Genomic DNA, 23,082 nt, shown 5'->3' with positions numbered 1-23,082 from the left:
ACAAGACACAGAGGAGACCGATCAACAACCACACGCTCACTGCAAGGACAACAGGAAACAGGAAGTAACATTAGTCCTAGACAACACAGAGAACATCTAACAGTGGTTAGGGTGTATATGCATACATATATATTTATAAAATAATTGAACAACATTTTTTAGTATTTCAGCAGGTTGACAGATTTTTTACCGAAATGCAACTTTGATGTAAAACTGGCAAACCTTCATAGACAAGCACTTTCAGCAAAAAATCACTGTCTGTTTAGAAGGTATAGACATTAAACAGCATGAAAATAAAAATGTAGTTATGAGGCAATATTACAATATTACTGGAAACACTGTAACAGAATCATTGTAACAAATAATATGTAACCAACCAATGGAATGATATTTATATTCGTTTATAAAAAAAGTAACTTTCAAAATGGTAGCATTAAGAATATACAGCATGTACTTGTTTGGATTGAAGTGCCTGCTAAATGAGTAAATATATATATATCTATATACTGGAAGATACTCAGGAGTTGTGAGTTGTGTCTCAGCTCTGCGTTTTATGCAGGTTTTCAAATATTTTGAAATACTGTATTTTGACTTTTATGAGCTTTAAGCTCTAATTAAAACAAAACAAAACATACTTTACATGAACCTAATGAACCTAAAATATATATGAAAGTTTCACTTTTTTAAACATTTCCTTAAAAGAAAAAGTTCAAGTTTAATTTCCTCCGTCGTCAGTGAGGAGTGAATGAAGGGTCTGTGTTGTTGTTGTTGCTGGATCCACTGTTTCTCCTCTTTCTCCTCATTCAGGCGTGTTGTCTGACCAGTCCCAGGAATATCACGGTCAGTAAAGCACTTGAGGATGGTCTTGTGTCTGTGGGCTGGAGAAGGAAATCAGCAGTTTTATAGTTTTTTTAGCAGATAAAAGCATAAAGAGCTCCAAAATCACCTGAAAGATGGTCTTCTGAACAATTGGTCTTCCTCATTATTGTGGCATTATAGAACAAGAGATACCCGGAATTTCTATTGTAGGGATGTTCATGCAATGGACATGTTCATGCATATTCAAATTTTTTGAGATTTTTGTGAGCTCTAATAATTAAAATTAAAATTAATTATATATATATATTTTAAGTAAAATGTTTTACATGTAATGCATCTAAAATACATGAAAGTTTGACCTTTGAAATGGGTTTTTATAATCCTTCCTGATGGTGTAATGTGTTGAGCTGCCGCTGCTCGCCAGCAGGGGGCGCCGCCGCGTCAGAGTGACGTTCTGTCAAACACGTCAGAATAGAACCAGAAGAAGAGCGCGCGCGTGACGTCATCGCGTCGTTTGTCAAACGCTTCTGGGAGGCCTTCAGAAACACGGCGGTCGGGAACAGACACACTTTCACGTCTTATGGTAATAAAATGAGCTGTGTTTATGGCGTGAGGAGGAATACGTGTCCGATGAAGGGATCACGAGTTGGTGAGCCGTAGCGCGGCGAGCGAGAGCAGCGTCGATAGAGAGGAGGATTACAGCGCGTCACGATCAGAGCGATATCGACTACAAAACAACCCCGAGAACTCCTGTCTGCGTCACAGCGCGCGATTTAACCAGGATTACCGCCTCCGTGTAATTGTGTGTGTGTGTGTGTGTGTGTGTGTGTGTGTGTGTGTGTGTGTGTGTGTGTGTGTGTGTGTGTGTGTGTGTGTGTGTGTGTGTCTGTCTGTGTGTGTGTGAGAGTGTGTCTGTGTGTCTGTCTGTGTGAGTGTGTTTGTGTGTGTCGCGCCTGAGTGTGTGTGTGTGTGTGTGTGCCTGAGTGTGTGTGTGTGTGTGTGTGTGTGTGTGTGTGTGTAAACCGCTGACCGAGTGCTTCAGGTTCGTGTCACGGCGGGGTTTAGCTGCTTGTTTGTTTGTGAAGTTGTTTAAAGAACGTCAGGGTTCTGTCACGGGTTTTTACTTTCACTCTTTCTACTTCCTGGCTCGGGAGGAAGTTAAGTGTTGATCTTTCGACGATTTCGAGCGTTTAATGTCGGTGTGGGTGGAAATGACGTCTTACTTCGGTAAAAATAAAAGCTAGGATGTGTGTTCGTCTCGATAGTTCTGTAATGGCGGGTCGATGAGGTCAAAGGTCAGCCTGCCTGGACACGGTCTCACTGAAGACCTGATTTCTCTGACATTGACCTGGGGCTAACTGTAGAAGTAGTTCACGCTAGAAACTGTTTACAACAAGTTTCATTCATTCCTGTCCTTCCTGGAATAACAATCAAATAAACAGTTTTTTGATTTCTGTGACATTGCTATTGATTTCTTCAGCCGTAAATATCAGTCGTATTTAGTTGAAATGATCCTGTTTTTGTTGATCAAGTTTTAGTTGATAAAGTCTTCTTGTTAGTCCTGTATTTTTAAGTTAGTTCTTTCAGATTATTACTGAGACACTCGTATTAGAGTCAGTCAGTTTATTTAATATTTGACGTCAAACACAGCTTTCTATTACAAAAACAAGCGTGGGTTTCTTCTCATACACTTAACAGAAACCGTTTTACTACAAACACAGTGCTTTAATTATATTGTTTGTAGTTAGTAAGCCATTTTTGTAAAGGATAGATGAAAAACTTTAGCTGATTATTAAATATCTGATAATCTACATTTTATCCTAACTGTACGTGAATTGCATCTAATATCGAGTACCTAGGCAATGCTTCTCTGTAAGTAACATGTTCTGAAGTGCTCTGAAAGGTCGTCCTCGTAGCGTTGGACTGGTTCTGGTGGTTGGGGTCGGGTTCTTCCACGCCGTGTTCTTCTGCTTTTCTTCTCGTGTAGGTGGTGACCTCTGATCACTAAAGCAGCAGAAACATGAACGTGTTTGATCGCAACATAAACTTCGACGCTCTCTTCAAGTTCTCTCAGATGTAAGTGTGTTAATCACCTCTAAGCGTGCTGCCGGTCTCTTGTTTTGTTGGTGTTGTTCAAGGCGTGTGTTTTGTGCAGCTCTCGCTCGACTCAGCAGCACCTGAAGAACGTCTATGCCAGCCTGGCCGTGTGTATGCTGGTGGCCGCCACCGGCTCCTACATCTACATCGTCACCAGACTCTTTCAGGTACGGCTCTGAGCTCTTCACTGCTAGCCGGGTTTGGGGCCAGGTTTCATGCGACGTCGTGTACTTGCTGTAGTCTAAACCTTAAATTACGAACAGTTATATGTGACCAACCTTAAAGGAACACTTTTTTTTTAAATTCTCAAACTTCCCCAGAGTTAATAAGTTGAGTTTTATTATTTTGCATCTATTCAGCCGATCTCCGGCTCTGTGGTTTTAGCGTAGCTTAGCATAGATCACTGAATCCAATTAGACCAGTAGCATCGCTTTCAGAAGTGACCAAAGAGTTTAGATGTTTTTCCTGTTTAAACCCTGACTCTTCTGTAGTTGTATCCTGTACTAAGACCAGTTGATAAGTTGTGGCTTTCTAGGCTCTTTATTTAAAGTCAAATGAAGACGTAAAGCATTTTAATTTAATCATCATCAAATTCTACAAATTATTTGATTTAATTCGGTTGTCCAAACTATTTATTTTTTGGCAAGCATTCATTTGTTTTTATGACTAGATTCTTATGTCCACATCATGGAAATCATAAGGCCTTATTTTAAACGATCTGGCTTGAAGATAAACACGGCGCTGTCCGTCAGCGGTTGTGGGAGGGGCTTGTCTGACGTGTCGTCATGGTGATGTCTTTCAGGGAGGGCTGACCATGCTGGGATCGCTGGCTATGATGGGCTGGCTTGCTATGACCCCCCACAGCCCTCAGACAGAGAAGAAGAGGCTGGCCATCCTCGCTGGCTTTGCTTTCTTCACAGGTGAGGTTCTGAACCGCTTCTTCTCCCAGACCGTGTGTTCAGATCATACTGAGACGTGTTCGTCTGTGCCTCACGCAGGTCTGGGACTCGGCCCGCTCATGGATTACGTCATTAGCGTCAACCCGAGGTAACATCCCCAGAGCGCAGGGTCTCTACCTCGAGATGATTGTTCAAGCATTAACCCTGAAAGCACCATTTGATGAAGATGTGTACATCTACACCCTTTTGTTCTTCATGTGAACAGATTTGAAGAGATTGCTTGCTCTGCAGTGAATGGGTGCCGTCAGGACAGCTGATGAAAACATAGCAATGATTTAAAGCTATGTGGCTTTTTCAGCGAAAGGAAACGTCTTGCTGCTGGATCAGTTTCGTCTTCCGTGCTGTGGAGGATTGTGATGTTTTCATCAGCCGTCCAGGCTCTCGTTCTGACGGCACCCATTCACTGCAGAGCATCGGTCGCTGAGACAGTGACGGGATTGACTGAAACCGGTTTGTTTTCTTGTTGCTGACGCTGTGACTCCGTGGAGCTGCACATCGTGTTCAACCACTGATTGTCTTTGTCTTTGTAGCATCATCCTGACTGCTTTCCTGGGCACCTCGCTCATCTTCACCTGCTTCACCTTGAGCGCTCTCTATGCCCAGCGCAGAAGTTATCTCTTCCTGGGGGTGAGCATTAAAACATCTAGTTTGTCTCATCGCTTGTTTTTATTTGACCTGTAACGTTCTTGTTCTTCCAGGCACTCTGATGTCAGGGCTGACCGTTCTTCTGCTCGTCTCCGTCCTCAACATGTTCTTCGCCTCGGCGATAGTCTTCAAGGTACGTGAGGAGACCGTGTGAAGCAGGTGGTTGTGTGAAAGCGTGTGTGACCGGTGTGTTGTGTGTTTCAGGCTCACGTGTATCTGGGTCTGGTCATCATGTGTGGCTTTGTGCTGTTTGACACGCAGCTGATTATTGAGAAGGCGGAAATGGGAGACAAAGATTACATCTGGTGAGGAAAAGAGGTTACTGTGCTTTTAAAAACGTTAAGGGAACACTTCCTGTGAAGCGTTGTGTGCTCTTAGAGTTCTTAAGGCGTTCTAATGAATGCATCAGTAGAATGTTCTCATACTTCAAGTGTCCTATACTCGGTCTGTCTGGTGAGATTAAATAGTGTCAGCGACACACTACTAATACTCTAATGAAGGTATGTATGTAACGTGTTGTGTTTTTAATCATCTCTCCACAAGTGCTGCATAACGAAAATGTTTGTTTTTGAAGGCATTGTGTTGACCTCTTCCTGGACTTCGTGACCATCTTCAGAAAGCTTGTGATCATCCTCTCCATGAACGAGAAGGTCTTTATTTGAAACATCATATATATGTAACAACCGTCGTTTATATCGGTTTTGTTTCATCTAACTCTTTTTGTTTGTTTTTTAGGACAAGAAGAAGGAGAAGAAGTAATGTTCCTCAGAGTGAGAACATCTGTGATCTGAACACACGTCAGCAGCTTCGTTATGAATCTGATTACATAGTTTGATTATATTTTATGTGATTTTGATATGGTGTCTTAATTTTATTTTTGAGAATCGTTACTGGGCTTCGGACTCGTTGTCAGCTAATATTGTTTGACTGTAGATTTGGAAATCTTATTTAAAAGGTTAAGATGATCTTTAATTTCTTTGACTTCTATCCTCTGAGGCAGTAATTCGAGGTCTGTAGAAAATGAATCTCATCAAAATACTAATTTAATATTGTATATACAATAAACCTTTGAGTGTAATGGAGTTGTTTCTAGATGATAGAAGACTTTCTTAGCCCATGCTCTCAACAATACCACGTATCATCAAAACTTATCATAACGTACTTGTGCTTCATTAAATTGCTTTTTTGGTGGTTATTGAATTAATTTACATTTTTTTTCTTTGTTGCCAATGTAACAATTAGTTTTTGTAGCTGCTAGTGCCAATTCTCTCATTTAGTCAAGTCTAACATTAATGCATTTATCAGTGAAATCACAGATGATGTTTTTATTTTGTTCATGAATATTGTGCATCTTCTGTCAATAAACGGTGCCACAGATTGCTCTGGTGCTCCTGGGACTCTTATATTAAACCTGCTGTTAAATCTCCTCAGAGCTGCTCAGATCTTCTGATGCTTGTAGGCACTAGACTGCTTCCTGTCTTTCATGACTATAAACTCAAAGCACGTTTTATACAGAACTGTAACTTTAGCTGTTACAGTGGTATTGTTTAACTGCTAGAACACCAACATTTCTATTCCTGTGTAAATTGCATTTTTGCCCAGTTTGTCCTGTTAGAAGTTCTATCAATTACTGCAGAACTCTTCTGTGAGGAAGAATCTGAGCAACAGAAACTAGAAATCTTCACAGCCATATCAACTTTCTTTCTTATTCTAACTGCAGAAGCTTAAAGCACCTAGTGGTTTTTTTGGTCTATCACATGTTGATAAGACACTATTATCTTCTGAGAGCCGTTACAGATCTCAGAAATCTTCTCTTTAGTGAAAACAGCATGATGTGTGCACAGAGATGGCTGAATATTTCATTACCTGTGTGTAAAAGAACTTTAGTAATACTCTATTTTGCATAGGATTTATGTGTGCTGCTTCCAAAATTTGGGCCAAGGCTTTCCCTTGTTTATTTTTACATATATATATACTGTATATATATATATATATATATATATATATATATATATATATATATATATATATAATAATGCACTGAAAAAAGGGGCGGAGACAGCGCTGGTCTTACGGTGGTGATATATAATATATATATATATATATATAAATGCAAATATTCTCTAATGATTTTTGACATTTTTATTTAATGACATTACAATGGGTTATTTTAAATCACATTTTGGATCATTTCTAAAAAAAAAAAAAGCTTTCAAATTAAGTGCATTTAAAGACATACAGCACAGAAAGTCATGGTCAGGTTTTCTCAGGTTATTACTGGCTTGGATGCTTCAGCTAGACAATAAAGAAGATAAAACAAAGCATGCAAACGATGGTCATCAGAGAACTTGTGTAATGAAGCTTGTGAGATTAATCATCATGATAATGTGGTTAAAACTCTACTTATTATTATATGAAGCTGTAACCTATGATATATACAACCCCTGGCAAAAAGTATGGAATCACCAGTCTTGGACGAGCACTCATTCAGACATTTCATTCTGTAGAACAAACTCAGATCACAAACATGAAACAATCATGAAGTCATTCCAAAGTGCAACTTCTTGGCATTCAGAAACACTAAAAGAAATGAAGAAAAAACATTGTGATAGTCAACAAATGCTACTTTTATAGAGCAAGCACAGGGAAAAAAATATGGAATCATTCAATTCTGAGGAAAAAAATATGGAATCATTCAATTCTGAGGAGAAAATAAGGATTCATTCAGTCAATTTCCTTTCCTTAATTGTGCACCTGTCTCAGATTAGATCTGCTCGTTAGTCTGCAGTTAAAAGCATTGCAGTTATCACACCTTGGAGGGCTGCTAGACCAAGTGGATTGGCAAGAGTCATGGCTCCAACAAGTGAGATGTCTCTTGAAACCAACGAGAGGATTGTCAAACTTCTTGAAGAAGGTAACTCCTCACGCATGGTTGCCAAAGATGTGGGCTGTTCACAGTCAGCTGTATGTAAGATATGGACCAAGTACAAACAGCATGGGAAGGTTCTTAAAGCCAAGCGTACTGGTAGACCAAGGAAGACATCCAAGCGTCAAGACAGAAAACTGAAGGCCATATGTCTTGAAAACCAAAAATGCAAAACAAATGAACAATAAATGGGAGGAAGCTGGAGTCAATGTATGTGACCAAACTGTGAGAAATCGCCTAAAGAAAAAGCTAAAAGAAAACCATCATTGACACCTAAACAGAAAAGAACAAGACTGCAATGGGCTAAGGAGAAGCAATCATAGACTGTGGATGACTGGATGAAGGTTATCTTCAGTGATGAGTCACAAATCTGTATTGGACAAGGTGATGATGCTGGAACTTTTGATTGGTGCCGTTCCAGTGACATTTACAAGGAAGACTGCCTAAAGAAAACATCCAAATTTCCACAGTCCTTGATGATATGGGGCTGCATGTCAGGCAAAGGCACTGGGGATAAATGCACAAGTTTACATTGACATTTTGGACAGTTTTCTTATCCCTTCAATAGAAAAGATGTTTGGGGATGATGAAATTATTTTCCAAGATGACAATGCATCGTGCCATAGACCAAAAACTGTGAAAGCATTCCTTGGAGAAAGACGCATCCAGTCAATGTCATGGCCTGCAAATAGTCCAGATCTCATCCCAATTGAAAACCTGTGGTGGAAATGGAAAAAAATGGTCCACGGCAAGGCTCCGACCTGCAAAGCTGATCAGCAGCTGCAATCAAAGAGAGTTGGCACCAGATTGATGAAGAATACTGCTTGTCACTCATCAAGTCCATGCCGCAAGCTGTTATAAAAGCCAGAGGTGGTGCAACTAAATACTAGTGATATGATTTGACTTTTTTTGTTTGTCTGTTTTTCATGATTCCATATTTTTTTCCTCAGAATTGAATGATTCCATATTTTTTTCCCTGTGCTTGCTCTATAAAAGTAGCATTTGTTGACTATCACAATGTTTTTTCTTCATTTCTTTTAGTGTTTCTGAATGCCAAGAAGTTGCACTTTGGAATGACTTCATGATTGTTTCATGTTTGTTCTACAGAATGAAATGTCTGAATGAGTGCTCGTCCAAGACTGGTGATTCCATACTTTTTGCCAGGGGTTGTATATACAAAAACAAAAACAAAGTTTAGCCCATAGTGCGGATGAAGATCTTGTGCACTTCTCTGTAAGCGTTTCTGAGGAGTACGTATGGAAAACACGTTTCCAGCATGTCTTGACTCAGGAACGGTGACTGCTCCACCGTCTACAACCCAAAGAATACAAACGTCAGATCTCTATAATGAACATTTTTAAAATTCTAATGATTGTATTACTATCCATAGGTTCATTACCATGTGTAGAAGAAGATAAACTGAATCTCTGTTCTTTATTTCCACTCGTTCCACATTCTGACCCAACTGCAGCAAGATAGATGATGCCACCTTAAGGATGAACATAATAGATACAAGGTTTCGTTAAGGTTTATTAATAATTAGTGCATTCACTGACACTAACAATAGAAGTATATTTATTGTAGTATTGTTAAGAGTATGTATGTAATGTTGGTTCATGTTTAACACATTAAACACATGCTTTAAGCTTCATGTTAATAAATATAGTCAGCTAATGTTAACAAATGGAGTCATATTATAAGGTGTTACCAAGATCTTCAGTAAATGTTTGCTCTGTGTATGAATTATAAAATATGAAACTCTTGCTGGGCATCCGGCGGTGAGAGAGACCTTCAGGAACTCTTGAAGCTGAGTCTGGATATTTTTTCTCTGGACAGTAAACATGGCTGCCGCGAGGTGATTTATTGCAGTCGCCAGACAATGAATGTTGTTTTGATGACCTGTTGAAAAACCAGCACAATACATCCTACAATATCTGCATTTACTGTGAGGATTGGGCTTGTAGTTGAGGTCTGTCAGAAAGCTCTGGTCACGGTGAACAAAACGCTGGTATTTTAGTAATACATGGAACACAGGAGCTCATGTTAAGCAAGGTAAGCCAACATACATCAGTCCTGTAACAAGGTTCTGGGGTTCATCTACTTTCATGAACATGTTGTTAAGCCTGCTCTTCTTCACTTTACCTCCATGTTCTCGGCTGTAGAAGGAGTTTGGATCCAGGCACAGCGTGGGTAAAGACACGGCTATAAAAACTAGCAGCAGGCAGGTGATTTTGAAATCCTCCTCAGTGGATGAGTTGTCTGGTGACGAGAGAAATCAATAATATATTAGAAGAACTGGTTTCGGTTGAGCCGCCGTCGCAGACGACCATCTGTCTGAGGCTTCACCTGTCTGCATGTTTGCGATGGCTGAAACCAGCGCCGGGTCGATCTCACACGGCAAACCAGCCGCCGAAGCCATTTCATACACACCGAGTGACACCTGCACCAAAACACACAACCCAGCAAGAGTCTTGAGACGAGGGACAAAAACTTTAAAGAGAAGCACTTTCAATGGCCACACAGGTCAAGTCAAGTCAAATTTATTTATGAAACACTTTATAAAATTCCTATAGTTGCAAAGCTGCTTCACAATAAACAGGAAATACCAAGATTAATTAACAAAATTACCTGTAACCCACTAGTAATGACTAAGTATAGTATTACTAAGTTCATCAAGGAATTACTAAATGCATCAGTATTTAAGTGAAGTATTAAAGTGAAGGTCATGATAACGCTGCGTGGCTTTTATTATAAGACGTGGTCAGAGATACGCTCAAGAGTAGTCCTAGGGAAAGTGTGGGTCTTCATCGGCAAGCAGCATCCATCGGGGTTAACCAGAAAAGAGACGAGGGTTAATCCAAACCCAGACAAAGATGAGAACACGGCAGAACAGAGAGAACAGGAAGAAGCACTTCTTCTAAAGTACTGGACTGTAGTTATTCAGGTGTTTTTACATCCTTCTAAAGGATTACTGAGTTTTTAGATCAGTACTCTAAAGTGAAGACTGTGATAACGTCCCAGTAACGATGGACGGCATTGCAAACCTTTGAGGTTTTTGCAAGGTTTTGGTTAGAAATTAATTTAGCTAGATTTGGTAAGACTTTAGATCATTACTAGTGGCTTACATTGATCTTCGTTTAAGAATTAATTATATTACATTATGCACATTTCACATGAATTCTGAACATGTATTTAGTAGTTCTTAATAGTTCTGCAAGATAAATAAAAATAATACATATTGGTTAGATAAAAGTGAACTTTCAACTTAGTTACTCACTAAGCCTTTAATCCTTTAAGTTTCTTGTTAGGTAATGGTAGTTAGTCCAATCTTAACAGTGATTAGTCACTTGTTTCTGTACAGTTATTCATCAACAAAGCTACGATATTCTAAAGTGTTACCGAAGACACTGTTGTTTGGTTTTCTCTTTCTCTCTTCCCTGCAGACAGATACAAGTTCACTGAAGAAACGTTGTCCCCGAAGCATGCTTTTACCTTAATGTCACCGTCAGGGTAGATGAAGTCCTTCAGACACCTGATGGGTCTCATCACAAACGGGCAGTGTCTGTCCATGACCTAAATGATGAGTAGATGTTCATCCTGTGCTCGCTCATAAACCAGGCAGTACATCATAACATCTCATAATGCGTCACAAACCATGACAAGTGTATTTTTTAATATAAAAAATAGGTCAAGCTACAGTCTTGTGTGCTACACTGTACACTTTTTTCATTCATTTTAAGTATTGTATTGGATATTACTGTAAAATATATGAACGTAGAAAACGTGTTTAAGAATTAAAATAAATAGAGACATTCACCTCCTCAAGAGCGTCTTGCACCATGGAGCGGAACGACAGAATCACGCCGATAATGGTCATTCTCTTTAAAACATTTTCACTACCTGACGAGAAACATCGGATAAAATCATTACAGTACAAGGCCATAAAAGAATAAGAGAAGAAACTTATGAAAGAGTAAATTTTTTTATTTGTTTAATTCTAATTCAGTTATTTTAATGTGTTTCTTGACCGATCAGAATTCATCTTCAGTAAAGAAGCTCTTGAACTGTACCTGTGAGTTTCTTTTGAAGTTCATTCATTGCTTCAGGTTTCTCATAGTTAGCTCTCATTTGTACGAGGACATCCATGTTGTCACTTACGAGTTTCTGACGATGACAACATGATTTAATTCAATCCTTTATACATTTTAATTAGCTGTTTAATTAGCCATGTTTATGTCTAAAGAATTTCTTCCTTTTGAAAGATGTCTTACCTTTAGTTCTCCAACTTGGGATATGATGTGCCACATGAGGTTCTCATTTAAAAACTTCAGTCCATAAGGACCAATCAGTTCAGCCAACGATCGCAAACCTACACAAAGAAATATGTCACCAGAAAAATCACAATATGGCTTTTGTCACGTAATCTAATTTAAGATAATGATAGAATTTAAATAAATACAGAAAGTGTGTGCTTGTATACAGAGTGATGTAAATATATCTTCACACACGTATTGTATTATATTATTATTGCAATAACTATTATTATAAGGAATAGGTGCAATATGAATAAGCAAAACAAACGCTTTCATCCAGTTCTTCAACTAATACCCCTGTACAGGTTGTTTGTCCAAATCCCTGAACTACGACCCATCAGAGCGAATGCTGCAACTGCGACTCGATCCACAACAGAACATTTTCAGATCAATGTTTTGTTCTCTTTTATCTGTGTTTTCTTGTTTGGTGTAGCTCAGTTGGTGTGTTATACAATGGTGTGTAATCATGTGATCATGGGTTAGATCCCAGAGAACGATCTAAAATGTATATAAATCATGATCTTGGGGAAGGTTTGGTCATTCGTATGAATTACCGTGAGATCAGTGTAAAAAGTCCACACGTTGCGTTCAACACACGTTTTGATTGGCATTTTGACGACAGACGCAACATGACACTGTCAATATTTTTATACCCACTACAAGGTGCTTTCCTTCAAAATGTAAAAATTGGTTGTAATAAGGTGCTTGCATAAATTAGCCGTTCAATGCTTTAGATTGCATTTGTGAAAATGAAGTCAAAGCAGTATACAGATCCAGTAGACTATTAAAAATGTGAAATAAAATAATTAGATCTGTTTAGCTAAAATATTATCTTAATTTTCAGCTTACCACAAATGTCGGAGTATTCTTCAGCACGAAAGTTCTGCTCATTCTCAGTGTTCTGGTTCACAAAACACTGTGTGGTAGGACAGTGGACTATGAGAGCGCTGCTGGCCTGACGCAAGAGACCCTCCAGAAACCTGAAGACACAAATTAGAGCATCTGTAGAACAACAGCTCCAATGCTTTGTGAATTGTCTGTGATTCATTGATTCGCTCATAAAGGAAGTTCCTGTACAAACACTGCAGCCAGACCCCAGGGGTGAATGTTTTCTCATCACATCAGGACTAAATGAATGTCTACATTCTTCATACCATCTCTGGACCATCTCGAGTGTCGCAGAGTTTATTCGTGCATTTGCGTGAACAATGCACACTTTGCCCAGAGTGGAACCAGTTTGGTTGGACTTCATGTAAGGTGGTCACTGATTCACAGCCTGGTGGCAGTGAGGTAAGGAATGGGTTACTGCAGTTTCACAAAGCCTTACCAGTTTGTGTAGAGCGTTGTGATGGTCTGTGCTCCATACGAGTCCAGCGGCTGCGTCTGCTGCAACAAGACGCTCTTCACCAGGCGCGTGACGTCAATGTTGATGTAGCAGCTGAGGCTTTGCAGACTGGTAACATAAGCCTGAATCCCAGCCAGCAGCTCCGAGGGCCGGGCGATTTCGTGGGTGCTCTGGTTATAATTGGCCATCTGCACAATAACCCTGTAAACCGCTATTGGTTAGATCGCAGTAATGCTGAATGAACAAAGGGTGGCACTTTAGAATGAATTAACATGTACACCAGAACAAATGAACAATGCACAACTGACACACCTAACAAGAAACTATTAGCTAATCGATAACTACTCCTAACAACTAGTGTAGAAATGTTCATAATTAATGTCGACTATGCATAATGAATAATTAATTCTACAGTGACAGTCATGTTAACCTCCTAGTACTGACTGAAGTGTTACCAAATCCTTCTAAAGGAACTATTAATTGCTTAGATTGGTATACTAAACTGAAAATCCTCATAACTCTGTAATATTGCCTGATGTCATTCTATGATTTTGAGATAAATGTAAGTATGTGGTAAAGACTCAAGGCTTTCCTACATACGTCTGAAGAAATGACTCATTATTTGAATCAGTATTCTTATATAAGTGAAGATCATAGTAACCCACTAGTAATGACTCAAGTGTTAGCAAAATAAAAGACCAACCAAGACCTTACAAAAACGTCAAAAGTTTACAGTGGGAGTTGCTAGGGAGTTATCTTAATCTTCACTTTAGAATAAAAATGTGTAATTCCTTTAGAAGGATGTAGTAACACCTGAATAGTTACTATCTAATACAAAACAATGATTTCAGTAATTACTTGAGAACTTTACTAGTTAACCACTAGTAACTACTAGAGACGTTATTCATGCAGAATGCTGATCCAAATAATTAGTAATTCCTTCTGAATAATTTGGTAAAACCTGAGTCTTTATCAGTGGGTTCCCTTTAGAATGAATTAAAGTGGAACCGTGGACAAAAGAGGACAATGGAAGCAATCAAGATCAGCAATGAAATGAAAAGTCCCAGCTTAATGCATTACACAGAGCAAGGATATAAAAAAAAACTGAATAATTAAAAAAAGAAAACAGATAGATTAGGAAAAGAATAGAGAAGCTAGTATTGTTAGTTTCTTTTTAGAGTAGAGAAAAACATAAAGGGTCAACTAATAATAATTTTTAGCAAATGCTTCATTTTAACCTCAATTATCGCTGATTCTTTTGCTTCTTCTTTTGTGTGTTCTTTTTAAGAAAAGGGGGAAACTTCGGGTATAGCTTTGACACATTGTGCAATTAAGAGGATTTTCAACTCATCTTGTCAACAGTGCAGTTTTATGGTAAATACTGAGAAATGAGCAATACTTGTTGAGTCTAATCTCCAGCTGTGAGAGCAGGAACTCAGCAGGTACAAGGATGTGCTTGAACACGCTGAAATCAGCGCAGATACTGTAGGAAGCACACAGTTCTGTCAGAGCCAGGTGCATCTTATCCAGACTACAAGAGAAGAGAGCGGTGAGAGTTCATCTACAGCGGACTGTCCGTTCATTAACACTGAGATCAGACCGTACGTACTTTGTGACGATGACTCTGTCCTTTCGGAGGCTTTCCGTCCCTGGTTTCTCTTTCGGCATGTCTCCTTTCTTTGGTAATGACTTCTTCAGTTTTTTATTGCGTGCTGTACTGATGGTCTCTGCACTGTGTTTAGGCAATAACTGAAACACAGCACAAGTTCCTCTTACAAACATTTATCCTTCATAAAGCTTTTTTTTTATAATATAATATTCACACAGAGATATTGATATCTGAAAAGATATCTTAAGCCCAAATCCAGATGCCTTTGAATAAGAATTCAAATGAAGTTTAATGTTTTTGATTCTTCTGCCGTACCTTCTCATGTAGGTTGCACTGTTCAGCACATATCTCCAGCACAACCGAACACGTCAGACGGGAAATCTCCTCCAGAAAGGTCACACACAGCCTCAGGCTTTGAGCCTCTGTTTCCTCGGTCTAGTCCACGCGCACACGTGCATTCAACAAGAAACATACGACAGAACTGCATTTAGTACCTGTGTTTCTGTTTTTCCTTTGAAAATGATCTATGGAAAGATATCCTTAAAACCCCACACTTTTGGCCATTAGGACTAAATGTGACATATATTATATGAACGATGTGATTCCACAAACCGGTGATGAGATACAAGACAACAAATAGACACGGGGCAGTCTGTGGCCAATGACAGACTTCAGAAACAGTGATCACAATGGACCCAGTACTGGTATTATGAATGACACGCTGGCTAAGTGTGGATCAGAGCTGATACGTTTATGTTTTTCAGTTATATTTAGTCATTGTGACTCTTGAATCAGTTGGCTCATAATGTTAGCGGTACTGACCTCTTCTGGACAGAGCGGATGCAGACACTGACTGAAGTGTGAACAGATGACGGGGAAAGCCGTGAGGTAGCGCTGCATGGACACGTCCTCGCTGCTCTGAGAGAACAGCTTCTCGAACACCCGCGAGTGGAAACTGAAACATTACAGGCACGTCAGCTTCTCTGAACGGATGCATGATGCTTGGGAATAAAAATATCACTTTAGTTGAACTTTAGGAAGTTTTAACAGTGTAGTGTATGGGTTTGTGGTTACACGAGTCCCTAAAGAAAATCATTTCTGCACAGAACACACTCTTCTCTTGGTCATTAACATCAGTGGAAAGCAACACGTTGACTGAGTAAATGGTTAGCGCTCTATAGTTTGTTCTTTTTCAAAGCGTCTGCAGAGGAGATGGTCATCTATGAATAACAAAGCAGATGTCACACAAGCCTATAATATGATTTTAGAAGATTTGAAATATAGATTGTGGCTCAAATTGGAAAATGTTATGATAATTAGATGTTGGAGATTAACAGTCTCCCCAAAAAGTCACTTTTATTGTGCAGTGAAAAGCTGCCAGGATAGTTTCTCTTTAAACAAAACAAGAATTTCTATTTTTATTGTATATATTATTTTATATTTCTTATTAGTGTGTGTGGATGAGCACATCTTTATTAATGTGACAGCTTCACTCACCAGAGGATAGAGAGATCAGCCGTCTCACAGAGGAGTTCGTTCACATTGTCCATCATCCTCGTGTGAAACTGGGCCATGTTCATGACCTTGGCGAGCTCAGGGTAGTCCTTCAGCGCCAGAGGAGCTTTACCAATACTGGTGTAAGCCTGAGCAATGAAGCACATTAAACAAACACGTACGTAGTTTATTTTATAAAAAGAATGATTAAAGGTTAAAGAAAAAATTACAACTTTAAACTGCTAAAATAAATTGCAATAATAAAAATAATTATCATCAGCATGATCATAAGAGAAACACAAAACCACAAAAAAAGATAAAGTTGTATTTTCCTGCTGTATACTTCTGTGAAATCTTACTGGTTATGTCTGGACTGTTTTTAATGTTTTGGACTTCATTTCCCATCTCTCCTTGCACTTATTAGCTGTGTCTCATTTAGTCTTATTAGTTCCTCTATAGACCTTGTTCTGTTATTCTGATTTGCTCTGGTTTGGATCACACTGTTTGTTATTGTACTCTTAAATAAATACTGCATTTAGATCTTTCCGCTTTGGAGTACTCCCTGAAAGTTTAAACAAACGAGCCCATCATATTTTTATTTAATTATGTAAATGAATGAAAGTGTGTATCCACAGAATTTCATTTTTGTCTGTTTTCTTTTCTTATTTAGGCTTTCATTGAATGCAGTTTAGTCATACCTGCAATCTAAACCAGTCCAGTCTGAATGGTTTCAGGTCAAACTCTTCTCCTGCGTCCACTATATAGAATGAAAATAAATAACAACTTGTTCATGCTACACATTTGCAGTTGAGCAATATTTAGGTTAAACATATCTATTTCTCACATATGACGTGTACATATAATCACACATATAAACAAACCCACAATGCTATTTACAAAATGTACAATATTTTTTTCTTGCCCAAAGCTAATAGAACAAGCTTTAAGTTTAGATCTAACCCAAAGAAGCGGTCTACCTGTGTTCAGAGACCACAGCCTGTGTGGAGAAAACTAAGAGAACTCACAGTGCTTGAGACTCATTGCAGACAGAGTTGAGACAAATGAAGACATAAGAATCGATTCTTCCTCCGGACAGACGTGCATACCCTGAGATCAAAAGATAGGAAATTAAGCCAAACTACAAGTCTTCTTAAACCTTTTAAATTTGAATGAAATGAAAACGAAAAGAATTTCAAATCACATTCAATATTTTGTTCACAATAGAGCATAGACAAAAACAGTTTAAACTGAGAAATTTTATCATTTTATTCACAAAAGGAGCTCATTTCAAATTTGATGCCTGCTACAGATGTCAAAATGGTTGAGAGGGGTCACGTTTATCACGGTGTAGCTTCTCCTCTTCTTTTTTCAACAGTTTGAAGACGTCTGGTTATGAGTTTAGGGAGCTTTTTGTGTTGGAATTTGGTCCCATTCTTGCCTGATATAGGTTTCCAGCTGCTGAAGAGTTTGTGGTCTTCTTTGATGTATTTTTCATTCAATGATGCTCTAAATGTTCTCTACAGGTGAAAGATCTGGACTTCAGCTCTGGACTCTTCTACTATCAAGTCATGTTGTTGTAATATCTGCAGTGTGTGCTTTAGTATTGTTCTGCTGAAATACACAAGAACTTCCCCGAAATAGACGTCATCTGGAGGAGCATAAGTTGCTCTGAAACCTTTATATATCTCCCAGCATTCATAGTGCTTTCCAAAACATGAAGCTGCTCATACTGTATGAACCTATGCTCCTGCCTTTGAACTGAAAGCTAAAGCTACTTCCACTCACTATTACAAATCTACACACCTCTAGAAGTCTGAGATCTGCTAGCGAGCGACGCCTCGTGGTACCATCTCAAAGAGGCTCAAAATCACTCTCAGAACTTTCTCGTTCTCTGTTCCTGGCTGGTGGACGATCTTCCCGTACTTATCCGGAATGCTGGATCTCTGTCAATCTTTAAGAAACTGCTGAAAACTCACATCTTTCAGCAATACCTGACCTCATCATAAAAAAAAAAAAAAAAAAAAAAAAAAAAAAATCTCTCACTGTCTCTGCTCTGTCTCTCTTCTCATCCCCCTTGTTTATTCCTTCCCTTCTGGCATGTACTAATTTGAACACTCCCTGTGACTGGGTGTTATAAGCACTTACTCTGTCTGTTTGTCTCTCAAAAAAATGAATCGCTGCTGTACTCTCAATTGTAAGTCGCTTTGGATAAAAGCGTCTGCAAAATGACTAAATGTAAATGTAAATGTAAATGTAAATGTAAAACACACCGAAGATCTTCTCTTTAGCCTGGAGAACACATTCTCTATGATTTACAGCAAGAAGGTCAAACCTGGACTCATCTGAGCACAGAACACTAGTTGACTCTGAAACAGTGTGTTTTAAATGAGTCTTGATCCACAGGACACTACAGAGCTTCTGGAGCATGTTCACATGTGTCTTCATCATGAAAGATCTTCAGACGTCTCGGAGGACTGTGTTTACAGACAGAGGTTTCTGGAAGTATTCAGTAACGTCTGACAGAATCAAGTGATGATCGTCTGAGACCCGAAGACCACCAACATCTAACAAAGATCTACAGCCTTGTCCCTTTCACAGATTTCTACGGTTTCTCTGAATGATGATGAGATATTTAAGTATATTTAAGGAACATTGTTTTTAAAGTGTTCCACAATCTTTTTCCACACTTTCACAGACTGGAGAACCTCATCTTTTCTTCTGAGAGACTCTGTCTCTCTAACACATCCCTTTTATAACTAATCATGTTATAGACCTGATGTCAATTAATTTAGTTGCTAGATGTTCTCTCAGGTGAATCTTTTAAAAATGTCTTGCTTTTTTCAGCCTCCATACCAAATTTCTTGAGATCCATAGCAGGCATCAAATTTTAAACATTTAAATTAAATTAAATTTAAATTTAAACATTTGTTATGTTTTGTTGCGAATAAAATATTGGCTTGTATAATTAGAAAGTCTGTTAGTTTGCATCTTATATAAATATTAAAATATGTCATAACATTTCCAGAGTTTGTGTTGTAATCAATGCAGAAAATGTTTTGTGCTTTAGTGTGCCGTGCCATGTGTTTGAGTACCTGAATGGTGTCGTTCAGTGCTAGAGCATCATACTGTGATAAGTACTGAAGATGGTAGCGTTGTATAACATATCTGTGTTGAGCCAAAAGAGTGCGCAGCTTCTCCATGTAGTAGAGGAGCTCGGCCATCTGTCTGCACCACAGAAACAGCATGTCAGTATGTTGTCAAGTGGATTTCATATTTTTGTGAAGTGAATATTAACATAGTCTTTTCCAATTAAGCGTTTCACTTTTATTTGCAGAGAATGTAGCAGAATTCATAGCAAACATAAGATAAAACATAAAATAAAAGATTCTTCAGTTTTTGAATACTTTAAAACTTGTCTGACCACAGCTTTCATCAACTTGAACCGCCTTTATATACGACAGCATGGATTTTACTATTTTGTGACAGTAACAAAAGTAAGAAAAATCAATTGATTGTGTGTTAGTTAAATACTGAATCTCAAACACTGATCCGATACTGGCACATAATCATGCTTAATAACACTCAGATCGTGATGTAAAGATCTTGAAATCAATGTCTAACGTTCAGTCATATCAGCCTGCAGCCCAGGTCTAAGCAGGGTTGAGCCGGTCAGGACCTGGACCGAGACTCTGGTAAACTAGGTTTCTGTTGGTGGAGGTGTTAGAGAGACCAGCAGAGGTCGCTCACCCCGGAGGTCTGTGTGGGTCCTAACAGACCGGACACTATACTGTCAAAGATCAGCGTCTTTGTCCTGACTCGCTGTGGTCACTACAAATCCTGTGACGCTCATAATAAAGAGTAGGGGAGTAACCCCGGTGTCCTGGCCATGTTCCCTCCACTGGCCTCCTAATAAACCCCATCCACTAGATTGTTTGTATGGGTCTCTCCTCTGGTCAGGTGGTCATGTGTATCACAGATATCTATAACATAGCTCAGTGAAACTCACGAGTCTGCATAGTCCTCCGGGGTCTTGGTTTTGGGGATGTTGTCAGCATGACGCACAAGCCAGAGCACTTCATCACGAGAGAACGACAGCGCCATGAACACAAACAAAGCCTAGAGGAAGCACATATACTGCTCAGTGTGCCCTGACACTCAACATTAATACAGGGCATTTCAATATAGCAAAACGATAAACAAATAATAATAACAATCAAGTAAAAAACAGTTGAAACCTTGGGTCCGAGCAATGCAGGTTCATCCTCCAAAACCTTGGTAAGTTCCTTCAGGGCATTCCTCAGGAAGTTACGCTTCTCTCTCCGCAATGCCCCGCTGGAAACCCGTGAGATCGGTCAACACTTAGTCTGCAGTCTATTAAATAAAATCGGGATGTTTGAGATACTTAAGATGCTCACCAGTTAGTGATGACGTACTCTTTACATTCTTTGATGTCAGGGATGCGCTTACTGTATCTGGAAGCAAAAGGATGTGAAGTTTACATTATAAGAAATAATTCTGCGACTGCATCAAAATCTGAAAGAAGCATTCCTTTTGATGCACATGGTCTGCTGTGAACTGCATGCATTACCCTTTGAGACCGTCGAAGAACTCCTCCGAGAGCTTGTGCATGTTGAGAACCTCGTCTCTGATGACTGTGATGTACAGGCCGTTACGGAGGGCCATCTTCCATAAAGTCTGAGAGTTAGCATTGGTATTTAGACTGCTGTGGCACAACATGAAGCCGACTGACGCGACCATGAGATAACAGAGAACATGTTTTTAATGCCAGAATCTGATGAATCACGACTTCTTTGTGTAAACATTAGTAAACAGATTGCACACACGGACAGTGAATGAGAACCAAGTTCAAAGCGTCATGTTTTTGCTTCTGTAGTTATTTGCTTTCAATTTGAAAAATAAATGACATGTTTATCAAATATCTGAAGATTGTACTGAAATCTCACGCCTCCTTGTACATAGCAGATACTCACTGAGGATCCAGCGCTCCATCACCTCCATGGACAGATACTCACAAGCCATCTGAAAATGACGATCGGTGTCAGTCCTTCACACACACACACTGTTTCCTGATATTGTGTGTGATCTGTACGTGCACGGTGTCGCAGCACGCGGGGCTCAGCATGGTGGCGGGAGACGCCAGAAGAGACAAGAGCTGAGCGCTGCGCCACTGGTCTGCAGAAAGATTCCTCCGAGGATACACCAGGAGCAGCGTGAGGAGAGCCTCTGTGACGGACTGACCCACAACACAGCCCTTCACACACTGAACTCTACAGTGATCTGTACAGTATTCACTGCTCTTTAATACGGCTAAGCGCTAGAATATAATTAGACTGGTGCTGATGAACGGATCAAAGGGTAGACTGAAAACATTTGCATTACTTAATTGTCCGTTAAAAAAAAGTATTTTGTTAACGACATCTAAATATATGGATATCACAGAGCTGCGGTGTATCTAAAGGAGACAGACCTTGGTGTGAGGACCAAACTCCTCAGACAGTTTCTTCCAGGGATGATCGTATTCTATGAACATCTGTCCAAGTCGAGGAACGAGGATCGCTGCGTAGTTATAACACACACACACACACACACAATCATACAGTCTACTATTATATATTTCTGATATTCAAAAGACGGGTTCAAGCCAAAAATCTCTAGTTGATAATGTGGATGAATTCAGATGGATGGATATAAAGAGTCACGCTTTTGTACATTTCCTTTACCATAAAAATTATAACAGTTAAAGGATTACTACATACTAAAATGAAAATCTTGTCATTAAAAGGGTCATATGATGTGATTTCAAATATTCTTTTCTCTTTAGCACTGTAGATTTTTCAGCTGACATTTCACCAAACTATTCAATCACAATGCACTAGATAGCACACACTTGCTATTTTAGAAGGATGAGCTTTGTACAAATCAATCCCTGTTTCAGGAGGCGGAGCTTAGAGGAGAAACAATAGTATACAGCATGTGAAAAAAAGGGTTTTTTTTAAACTTAAAAGACGATCAAAGCTTTTAGTTTGGAATGATATGGAGGTAAGAGATTAATGACAAAGTCTTTATTTGGGGTGGAATGTTTTTCATAATGTCTTGAAGTAAAACAGTGATCTGTCTCTAACTGCACGAATCTGCTCAGTAACACGCTCAGAATGTAAATCAATGCAGAGTTTAATTAAACTTATCCTAAATGGGAGCAAATAAAGGTATGAGAGTCTACTATGAGAACTTGAATATAAGTCAGTTGTTTTGGTTCCTATTCTTTAGGGTCTATAACATACTATGGTTAAAATTCTGCAATGGTAGTTAAAAAAACACATTCTCTACTCTGTCAAAATCAGCTCTGTTTCAGGGTGCTATATCGAGTCGAAACAATGACAGACTGATGACAGCGTGCTCAGGGCGGGTCTAAGATGGTCATAGTGGGAGGGGCCTGTGCAGAACTATGTCATTCTGACAGGAATCTCAGAAACATATGGATGGATGGGTGGATTTTTATCATTATAGGACGGATGTGTACAAACACTTCCCATACACATTTAAATGTAAGTTTGTGTAGATTCAATGGCTGTGAGAACACAAAGCACTGTGACTGTGTGTAAAAAGTACTCACCTGTTTCCATTCGAGAACTCATAGGCACTGTTATACATTCCCACAATCGCCTTCTTGTCATCGATGCGGGACAACATGTAAATGACTGAGGCGTAGGTGACAATAAGGTCCAGGTAGTTCTTGGTGAAGTCAAAATTTACAGTCTGAAATGGACGATGACCACAGATTAATGTAAGAGCTTCTCTGCCTCTTTTTATTTTCTATCTTGTCTTCAAGAGTCGTACTTACTATATTAAAGAAG

At 39.1% G+C, this 23,082-nt stretch overlaps 2 protein-coding genes and 1 long non-coding RNA gene across 4 annotated transcripts; 1 reads left to right on the top strand and 2 right to left on the bottom strand.

The window, feature by feature from the left end:
* Positions 1–106: 106 nt before the first annotated feature.
* LOC122354311 lies at positions 107–1,320 on the bottom strand. Its single transcript, XR_006252102.1, has 2 exons — positions 1,179–1,320; positions 107–1,020 (listed from the first exon to the last, which is right to left on the bottom strand). It is a non-coding gene; the product is annotated as an uncharacterized LOC122354311 (long non-coding RNA).
* On the top strand, positions 1,274–5,900 carry tegt (testis enhanced gene transcript (BAX inhibitor 1)). Its single transcript, XM_043252492.1, has 10 exons — positions 1,274–1,402; positions 2,807–2,895; positions 2,975–3,083; positions 3,719–3,836; positions 3,915–3,963; positions 4,406–4,501; positions 4,572–4,653; positions 4,725–4,825; positions 5,095–5,170; positions 5,256–5,900. Exons 2-10 carry the CDS (start codon positions 2,840–2,842, stop codon positions 5,277–5,279), a joined length of 711 nt encoding a protein of 236 aa, XP_043108427.1. The 5' UTR covers positions 1,274–1,402; positions 2,807–2,839; the 3' UTR covers positions 5,280–5,900.
* A 2,676-nt stretch (positions 5,901–8,576) lies between these two features.
* On the bottom strand, positions 8,577–21,791 carry LOC122354142 (nck-associated protein 1-like). Of its 2 annotated transcripts, none has more exons than XM_043252190.1 (26): positions 21,696–21,791; positions 21,324–21,461; positions 21,199–21,247; positions 20,796–20,952; positions 20,623–20,679; positions 20,443–20,539; positions 20,214–20,323; positions 19,300–19,432; positions 17,233–17,314; positions 16,906–16,964; positions 16,211–16,356; positions 15,536–15,668; positions 15,029–15,148; positions 14,714–14,853; positions 14,504–14,635; positions 13,087–13,305; positions 12,609–12,739; positions 11,718–11,815; positions 11,517–11,610; positions 11,264–11,346; positions 10,939–11,019; positions 9,793–9,886; positions 9,589–9,705; positions 9,155–9,345; positions 8,846–8,935; positions 8,577–8,757 (listed from the first exon to the last, which is right to left on the bottom strand). In XM_043252190.1, exons 1-26 carry the CDS (start codon positions 21,756–21,758, stop codon positions 8,641–8,643), a joined length of 2,931 nt encoding a protein of 976 aa, XP_043108125.1. In that variant the 5' UTR covers positions 21,759–21,791; the 3' UTR covers positions 8,577–8,640. The 2 variants fall into 2 exon arrangements, with proteins under 2 accessions (XP_043108125.1, XP_043108126.1); XM_043252191.1 differs by having other exon boundaries at positions 9,236–9,345.
* Positions 21,792–23,082: the final 1,291 nt, after the last annotated feature.

This window comes from Puntigrus tetrazona, chromosome 11 (assembly GCF_018831695.1).
Source record: "Puntigrus tetrazona isolate hp1 chromosome 11, ASM1883169v1, whole genome shotgun sequence".
NCBI lineage: Eukaryota > Metazoa > Chordata > Actinopteri > Cypriniformes > Cyprinidae > Puntigrus > Puntigrus tetrazona.
This window is presented reverse-complemented; position numbering and strand designations above follow the sequence as displayed.